Source organism: Pteropus vampyrus, unplaced genomic scaffold (genome assembly GCF_000151845.1).
Source record: "Pteropus vampyrus isolate Shadow unplaced genomic scaffold, Pvam_2.0 Scaffold86, whole genome shotgun sequence".
NCBI classification, from domain to species: Eukaryota; Metazoa; Chordata; class Mammalia; order Chiroptera; family Pteropodidae; genus Pteropus; species Pteropus vampyrus.
The window spans coordinates 3,344,594-3,353,928 of NW_011888867.1; the positions used below are offsets into that span (position 1 = coordinate 3,344,594).

At 55.6% G+C, this 9,335-nt stretch overlaps 1 protein-coding gene across 1 annotated transcript in view; it reads left to right on the forward strand.

Annotated features, from left to right (window-relative positions):
• Positions 1 to 6,955, forward strand: part of DHRS3 (dehydrogenase/reductase 3) — a 22,907-nt gene extending 15,952 nt beyond the window's left edge. The window contains exons 2-6 of the mRNA XM_023532612.1: positions 36 to 179; positions 874 to 993; positions 1,148 to 1,386; positions 4,146 to 4,271; positions 6,441 to 6,955. Coding sequence (XP_023388380.1) covers positions 96 to 179; positions 874 to 993; positions 1,148 to 1,386; positions 4,146 to 4,271; positions 6,441 to 6,525 — 654 coding nt within the window. The 5' untranslated portion in view covers positions 36 to 95 and the 3' untranslated portion in view covers positions 6,526 to 6,955. The remainder of the gene's footprint in view (positions 1 to 35; positions 180 to 873; positions 994 to 1,147; positions 1,387 to 4,145; positions 4,272 to 6,440) is intronic.
• Positions 6,956 to 9,335: the final 2,380 nt, after the last annotated feature.

Genomic DNA, 9,335 nt, shown 5'->3' on the forward strand with positions numbered 1-9,335 from the left:
ACCACCTGTTCAGTACTGTTACTCTCTCCTTCCAGATTGTTCTCTGGGGCCGGACTGAGAAATGCCTGAAGGAGACCACAGAGGAGATTCGGCAGATGGGCACCGAGTGCCACTACTTCATCTGTGACGTGGGCAACCGGGAGGAGGTGTACCAGACAGCCAAAGCTGTCCGAGAGAAGGTAAGTAGCTTGGGAGGGTCCGTCCTCAGCTCAGCAGGACACAGGGAGTGCCAGCCGGAAAAGAACAGTGTCACAAGAACAGTGTCACGCGGCTGGGGAGCGAGCGTTGCTTATGGCAGAATGGCTGTTTCCGGGGCATCTTTGGGGACTCTCCTGTGAAGCTGGCCGGAGTTGCGTGTGCTCATGCGTGTGTGTGTGTGTGTGTGTGTGTGTGTGTGTGTGTGTGTGTGTTGCAGGGGGCAGGGATTAGGGGTGTGGGTCGATTACATAATAGGAGTAATCATCCATTATCTTCTTTGGAACTTTAGACTTTGTGAGTTTCGATCCGAAACCCTGGGGCATAAATGTCCCATTGCCCTCAGGGAAAATCCTCCTGACTCCATCCGTCTGTTTAGACCGAGAGTATCGGGGAGCTGCAAGAGGGCAAAATCCACCTGTTAAGTGTCTGGCACGTGGTAAATGTTAACTATTTTTATGTAACAATAACCCTCTTTATTTAAAAAATATGTTCCGTGCCATACATGACTTCTAATCCCCAGAACACCCCCGGTTTGGTTTTTGGCTCCATCTTACAAATCAAGGCCGATGCTCAGAGAAGCACCGTGGCTGCCCAAGGCCACAGGTCCCGCCCCTACAGGGGTAGGCCACTGGGGCTGGCCTCCCTGATGGGCCTGCGGTCCCCTCTTACCCGCAGGTGGGCGACATCACCATCCTGGTGAACAACGCCGCCGTGGTCCACGGGAAGAGCCTGATGGACAGTGACGATGACGCCCTCCTCAAGTCCCAGCACATCAACACCTTAGGCCAGTTCTGGGTAAGGGCTGCCCCTTCCCCCGGGAGCCTGGGCATGCAGCGGGACGGGGGAGGCTCACCTGGGCTTGGGCTCCCGCCAGGGGCCATGGTCTAGGACAAGGTGGCTGGAAAGAGGAATGTGGCTGCTCCACACTGACCTCCCCGCCCGCCCTCAGACCACCAAGGCCTTCCTGCCGCGCATGCTGGAGCTGCAGAGCGGCCACATCGTGTGTCTCAACTCCGTGCTGGCGCTGTCCGCCATCCCCGGCGCCATCGACTACTGCACCTCCAAAGCCTCGGCCTTCGCCTTTATGGAGAGCCTGACCCTGGGGCTGCTGGACTGTCCGGGCGTCAGCGCCACCACCGTGCTGCCCTTCCACACGAGCACAGAGATGTTCCAGGGCATGAGGGTCAGGTCAGTGAGCAGGGGACCCGCCTCCTCCGGGACAAGCCCCGCGGCTGATCGGACCCGGGCAGGGGCTTGCTAGGCCCAGGGAAAGCTGGCCGCAGGAGTGCGCACCTCCACCCGACATGCACGCACGTTATCGCAGATTTTGAATTTAGAGGAAGCTGGATTCGTGACCGTTGATGTTCCACGTTAGCTTTCCCTCTCCCCAGGAGGTCTTGGCTTGGTTTCTCTTCATCTGGGCATACAGGAGGTACTCGATAAATGCACGTGCAGGGGAAGTGCAGCCGTGGCAATCCGCGATTTTAACGGGGCGCCCTGAGCACAGAAGGGGGCGGGACATTCGCAGACCTCGCCTTCGTGTGTCTCGTTCACCTCCTGGCATAGCTTTAACAAGAAAATTCAAGGTTTTCCTCAAGTCATTTTTCCACCGCGGTTCCGAGCGTGGGCCCAAACTGCCCAGGGCTGAATCTCAGCTCGGCGTCACCTTGGACAAGTCATTTGGCTTTTCTGAGCCTCATCCACATGAAGGGTTAGATACTTCACAGGTTAGGTACTCCTGTGTGTGAATCGACTAGCCCGCCTGGCAAGTAGTAAGCTCTAGGTGAAGGTTAGTTACCTGCGGTTGGTCGGGTGAGCCCCGAAAGCTCAGGAGAAGAGCATTAAAAGGATGATTGGTCCTTAACCAACTCCCATATCCTGAAAGAAGAAAAAGAGAGGAGAAGCCTGGGCTTCCTCTCCAACCATACTTAGCAGCCGCCCGGGGTCGAGGGTGGGAGACAGGTGTTTGAGACTGCGTCTTAACTGATGGGTTTCTCAGCTAGAGTGGCCGTATAGGTGGGCACTGTCTGTAAGTCGCTGTTGCTTGATCTTCTGTGTTCCAGCCGCACCAGATGCTTTCCAAATGCTGCTGCATGTGGCTGTCAGCAGCCCTTATCCCCATTTCACAGACGAAGGGACCGAGGCTCAGACAAAGAAAGTAACTTGCCCAAGGCCACACAGATAGAAAGTGGCCAAGCGTGTTTTTCCCATGAGTTTGTGCTGCCTCCGTGGGAGTTAATAGCTCTATGGGATCCCTGTATACCCATCCCACCCCCATGAGAGGAAAGAGGAAGTCCCGCCCGCAGATGTGTCCTGCACGAGGTGTCCTCTGTCACGTTCTTCTGCAGGGAATACCAGAAAGGGCCCCCCTGAATCCATGGCGCTTGGTCTAGCCATCCTGTCTTCCTTTCCCTAATAGTAGGGCTGGCCCGGGTGGGGACTGGAAAACCAGACTGTCTGCTGAGTCTGTGGGGTTCCAGCATCAGTGAGCTGCCTCGGCACATTCATCCCTTCCAGACTACACAGTTTGGGGACCTTAGCAGCACATCGTGACAGCAAAGGAAGCGCAGGGTCGGGGGTGAGATCCTGGGACTCTCTGAGCAACCACATCCTAGCCGGGGGCCCAAAAGTTGTCCTTTGCTCAGGATGACATCAGACCCAGGTTACTCATCACCCTTAATCCTCCTGGTGCCAGAGCAGCTTCACAAGCCCTTTGTGGGATTGAGGTCAGACCCAGCAGCATCAGCCCTGCGCCTACAGGCTCCCGAGGGGTGGGACAAGCAGTGAGTGAGGGCGTGGACAGAGCACTGGCCTGAGGCTCCTGCCAGCCTGGTTTGAATCCTTCCTACCCTGCCAACTCCCCAGAGCCTGTTTCCTTCTCTGTAAATTGGAGCAAATGATTCCCATTGAGCATTTAGCACAGGCCTGGCACTCAGAGCATCATCATTATGTAGTCTCAGGTCAGATGCCTCTAGCAGGCATGAGAAGCTCCTGATGTATGCTTATTCAATCATTCATTCAATCATTCATTCAATCATTCATTCATCAACGCCATGGAAAGTGCTCTGTGAATATTTGAATGAATCAACGAATCAATCAATGAAGCAATGAATGAGCGAACCAGCAGCCTGGACAGAGAAGGGCATCCCAACAGAGCCCCCGCTTCCAGACAGATGAGCAGGATATATTTGGGGAACGGCAAGTGATTCAGTGTTTATTAATTCAGCAAGCATTTATTAAGCACCTGCTATGTGCCAGACACAGCACACGGGGGATACAACACGGAGCGAGACCAACCTAACTTCTGCCCTGTAGAACTCAGTCTGATGGGGGGGAGACAGGGCGTTAACAAGGAAACAAACGGGCAAGGCCAGATGTGTAAGCACCATCTAGATGTGTAAGCACCATCGAGGAAATTAGGGAGACATCAGAGGCCACTCTGAGTGGACGGGCTGAGACACCTCCCTCAGGAGGAGCCGGGAGGGGGGAGCCAGGCTGATGGGACAGCTGCTAAAAGATCTTGAGACCGGGAAGGACTTAAGTGACAAGAACGGGAAGATCGGTCAGGACGGCTGGAGCAAGCGGGGGTCAAGCAGCAGTCAGGGCCCCGAGTGAGCAGGGGGTGTGAGCAGGGCAGCGACATGATCTTGGTGGCACGTTGAAGGAGCCATCCTCAGTGCTTTGGAGATGGGGCCCCGGTGGCTGGGTTAGAAGTCCTTCATTCCCAAGAGGAAACCCAGTGGGGGGAGTGAGAGACTCAGGAGCTCCTGACACATCTGGGGAGGCAGGGGGAGTGGGGCAGAGAATCCCAGACGGGTCTTAAGTCTCCAAATCTTGAGTCTTCTCAAGAAACCGTATGGATAACCCAGACCTGTCAGCCACGGAGGCTTCCAGCGGAAGTGGCTGCTTCTCCGGGAGAAACCCACTGTGTCTCCTCCTGCGTTCAGGTTCCCCAACCTCTTCCCCCCGCTGAAGCCGGAGACGGTGGCCCGGAGGACGGTGGAAGCTGTGCAGCTCAATCGAGCGCTCCTCCTGCTCCCCTGGACCATGCACGCCCTCGTCATCTTGAAGAGGTATGGGGCTGGGGGAGGGAGCTCGGGGCCAGGCCCCCGCCGACCATTCCCCCTTCTCCCGGTGGACCCTGGCGGGGAAGAGGCCTCAGGCAGGAGAAAGTACACATGGGATCGATTCGTCCTGTCTGCCGTGGGCGTCACCACGAGGAGTGCTAGCGCGGGTGGCAAGGGTTTCCTGTCCTGATTAGGGGGCAGCGGTTCTCAAACTCACTGGTCTCAGGACCCTTTACGACCAAAATTATCGAGAAGCCCTAAGAGCTCTTGTCTGGGTGAGTCGTATCTATTGCTATAGACTGTGTTCGAAATTAAAACGGAGAAAAAGTTTTATAAGATTTACACATTTGTTTATATTTAAAATATTCATTTATGAATAGCAAAAACCAGTCCATGTCGTGTTAACATGAATGATTTGTTTACATGAAAACTATGTTTTCAAAAAAGAAAAAAGAGTGTTGGGAGAATGGCATTGCTCCCCAGGTGTGCAGAGCTCTTATCGTGACTTAACTGAGGACAACTGGATTCTTATACATGCTTCTGATTTGAGTCTGCTGTGATGTCACATGTCATACGGCCTCTAGAAAACTCAACTCTACAATCGTGAGAGGATGAGTGGAAAAGGCAGATAACGTCTCAGTATTATCAAAATAGTTTAACCTCGCAGACCTCTGAAGAGATCTCAGGTCCCCCCAGGTGTTCCTGGGCCACACTTTGAGAACCACCATCATTCTAGAGACTTAATAGTGGGCAGAGACTCAGGATTCACAGAAACGTCCCAGTGCTCATCGGGTGGGACTCAGCAGGGCAGACCACCTGGGAGGTAGGCTTTATCCAGGAGATCGCCCAGCATCACATGCCCTGGGACTGTCCGGACTTCGGGCACGAGCCCTTCTCATCCCTGTCCCACTCTGAAGGGGCTATTCCGGGTGCCACCTGAGCTCAGTTGTCACTGGCCTCTCATTGCTGCACTGGAGTCTGCCACCCTGGAGCCAACGGTGACCATGGACTCTTGGCTCCTCTGGGCCCCCGGCCATCTCCCGCCCCCAGCCTAGCTGATTGGCCCCCTCTGTCCCGGAGGTCCCCCCAGCCATGTGTCCACGGCGGGCACAGAAGCCACGTAACTGAGGGGACACGTCAAGCAGTCCCCCTCCTCTGAACTCAAAGCCCTTTCAGAGACCAGAGAAAGGGGAGAGGCGGTAGGGGCCAGGGTCACCTGAGGGCTCTTGGGCCACACCTGGGCTTCCCTCAGCCCACCCCAACTGTTGCTCTGAGCTGCTCCTTGGCCGCCTCTGCAAGCCCCTAGGAGAGCAGGACTTGGGCCCTCGCCAAAATGTTAGAAGCCTTTCAGAACATTCTAGAACAAAGCTAGTTTTTGTCTAGAACATCTCTGTGCTCTCACAGAAAGCCCCCAGCCTACATTTCTTGTTCTGTTCCCCACTACTTTCCCACAGGAAGGAGAAGCCACTCTCCACCCCATTCCCTGCCACCCCTCTTTACCGTCCCCAAGAGAAATCTTTACAGGCTCAACTCCAGTGCCACCACCTTCAGGAAGCCTTCCCGATTGCTCTGGATGGAAGTGAGCCTTTCCTATCTTGCACCTGGAGTGGTCCAGGGCCCTTCAATTTAATTCAACAAGTAAACTGAGTTCTTCTCATGTCGGGCCCTATGCTAAGGGCCAGGATCAGAGATGAAATGTCTGCCACAGGGTCCCCCATGGGCTTGACAATTAAACAGTGAGGACAACACCAGGGCTGGTCAGGGAAACAGGGGACCATGGGCCCAAGGAGAGGCCTGATCATGAGTACGGGGTGTTCTCCTGGAGTAGGCGACACCCAGTACCTAACTCCTCAGCCCCACAGTCAGTATTCGTTGAATAAGCGGCATTTGGAGTTAATCGATCTCTAAGATACCTATGGGCCCTAAATGCTATGAATGTGGCTTTCAACGTTTATTTCCACCACCCGCCCTCTGCCTTGTTAAGAGCCATTTATCCACTTACTTGAAAGCCCTTCATCCGGGAAGGATGGGTAGGGGTGGCTTGTAGGATTGCAGGGAGGGGTGGGGAGAGCTATGGGAACCATCACTCTGCTACATCACCTCATGTGGCCACCAGGGACCCAGGGGCTGGTCTCCCCCGCTGACCATCTTCTTTCGTCCTCCCCACTCTCCCAGCATACTCCCGCAGGCCGCACTCGAGGAGATCCACAAATTCTCAGGAACCTACACCTGCATGAACACTTTCAAAGGGCGGACATAAAGGCAGGAAGCAGAGACGTGCTCACAAGCCACGGAGCGTGTGGCGGCCACGGTCCCAGGGCGCACACCCACGTACCTACCCCTTGGCACCCTTCTGCTGGGTGAGCAGCACCGCTCCTGTCCTGGAGAAGAATCCGTCTGCCCCTCAGGCCAGCCCCAGGACCTTTGCACAGGACCGATGGGCGTAACTGACCCCCATGGAGAGGCAAGAAACCAGCCAGCAGCCGCCTCGACACTTTTGTACATTTCTAATTCTGTAGTTTATTGTTAAATTGCTTCTCGAATCTAACCAGCCTCAGCAGTGTGCATGGACTATTTCTGGGAGGGTCTGTGCCCAGATGCTCCACCTGTAGCTCCAAAATCCACTCATCCTCAGCTTATGCAAACCGGTTGAACGGCAGGAATGAACAATAAAGAGATGGCTTTTGCGAGTTCCTTTGCTGAAGTCCTTGACCACTGGTCCTTGGTGGGTCGCGGGGAGGGGCCAGTCCTGACCTCGAAACCCCATCCTTTGAGAGAGAGTTGGTCTGCTCAGGGTCCCCAACTGCCAGGAGTGGAATGGGTAGAAAGGGGACAGAGATGGGGAGAGAAACCGGAGTTCAGGCCCAGGGGTGCACGGTTCCTTGCTGGCTCTGCCAGGCCCCTCCCAACAGCCATGGGTTAGGTGGCACTTTGCCTCCCCGCCCGCCTCCTCGGTAGAATCATCATGAACTAGGTTGCATGTAGCTGTCCCCTGCCCTGCCACTGCCCCACCAGCTACGAAGCCACCAGTGGCTTTATCGAGCAGCCAATGTCCCCCTGGTGTGTGCTGGGTGCTCAGAAGAGAACATTGCCGAGAAGCCAAAGCCTGAAGACCACCAGTACGTCAAGGTCAGTGCTAGGAAGGTGCTCCGGGCCCCACGCCAGGTTGGATTTCAAGGGATCAAAGTAAAATAAGAAAGGAGAATGGGGAAGTCTGGAATGGCAGAGGAGATTGACACAGGGCTCAGTCAATAGGAAAAGTGACAGCCAAGGGGAAGTGGGAAGAGAGGCACCGTGTTTGCTGTGTGTGCGCCTGCCGCAGCGTACCTGACCTTGGGCGCCGGGACAGGCGGACAATGGAATGCCATCTAAGTAGCTTCCCTCTACACGGCTCTTGCAGGGGGTGTGGGGAGGGGAGCAGGAAGTGAGGAGAAGGTCACGGCCACAGATTCATGGAGGAGGTCCCCCGAGGGTTGCTTTGAGCCTGCACGTGCTCCCCTCCCGTCAGAGGAACACGTCTCCCAGCCCATTCGATCGTCGGTCTGGCCCGTGTGCAGAAACGCCAGGTCACGATCACAGCCACTGTTAACTGAGCACCTCCCAAGGGCCGCAAGTTCCATGTCATAACATTTCGCTGATAGTTACCCAGTGCCCCCAGCAGCAGCCAAAGACCGAAAAACAGCTCTTGGGAACCCCAGGAAAGACTTCCAATAGCCGCAATGTGTATCAGCCAGGATACGACCCCCACGTCTCAATGGCTTCTAACAATCGAGGTGTGTCTTATGATGACCACCTGTCCTTCGAAGGTGGCTGCCGGTCTGCTCTGTGTCCTCTTCACTCTGGGACCCCACTTAACAGAAGAGCCTCTGTCTGGGACAGTGTCCTCTCGTGCCAGAGGTAGACTCACCTGGCCACCTGAACACTGGCTCTGAAAGCTTCTGTCCAGAAACAATGCGAGTCACTTCTGCTCAGATCTCATTGGCCAGAGCATGTCATGTGACACAGCTGGGCTGGGCATACGATCCTCATGGCGGAGGTGTCAGTAACTGAACTATAATACAATCTGCCGCATCATGGAAGACGATGTCTGTAAGAACATAAGACAAAATTGAAATGTCGGCAGAGGGTGGAGGAAGCAGACAGATGGTGCCCTGGGAACTGGTGACTGCTCAGTGGCCCACACAGGTGCTGAGCAGAGTGCCAAAGAGTCACTGACCTTTTGGTGGGGGGAAGTATTAGAAAGGTCATTTTGCAGATGAGAAAACAGGCTCGGAGTGGACTGTACGCCCGGGTTCGTGGGGCTTGTGAGAACCAGAACCAGAATTCGACCTCCACTCTGCCTGACCCACAATCCCCATCACCTTTGATTTGGTTCTTGAGGACACGAGTCACTAAATTGTGTATTGGAAAGGGGTTCTCCTGGCCCCCTGGCCAGCCTGGTGAGGTCGGGCCTGGAGTGTCCATGGCCACACGTGGCACCCCACTCTGGCGTGTCTGGACAACACGGGTGGGCCCCCCAGGCTCGGCCTGCCCCACTGCTGTCCCAGCTCCACAGGCCAGGTGCCTGTCACTGGCTCTCACAGGAGAGAGGTTGGGGGCAGACACAGGCATAGAAGAGGAGGAGGAGGTGGGTGTCCTGTCTGCTGAGCCCCGACTTTTCTGACCATCCTTGAGTGCCAGGTGGGTCCCTGTGCTCACGGCCTGGCTACGGACCAACCTTTCGGAGAGGATTTGACTCCTGAGGTTTCCACGAAGCTGCATTTGGCCAGCAACATGGTGAGTTTCCGGGGGTCTAAGTGGACTCTGGCCGGGCCAGCCCTCCCCTGGGCCCACTGAGAGCAGAATTACTGTCCCGGCTGCGGTGGGACCTTGGGGCTTCTCCTGACAGCAGGGCAGGGCCCGGTCCCGCCTCGCCCCCTCCTTCTCCATGGGGACATTTTTATAGTCTTTTTCTGGACCTTTTCCCAGAGGAACCGGAGAAAAAGCCTTGGGCAGATTCCCAGGAGGCCCGTCCTGGTCCCTCCCCGGATGGCTGGGCTGCTCGGAGAGCCTGGGGGGTGAGAGCTAATT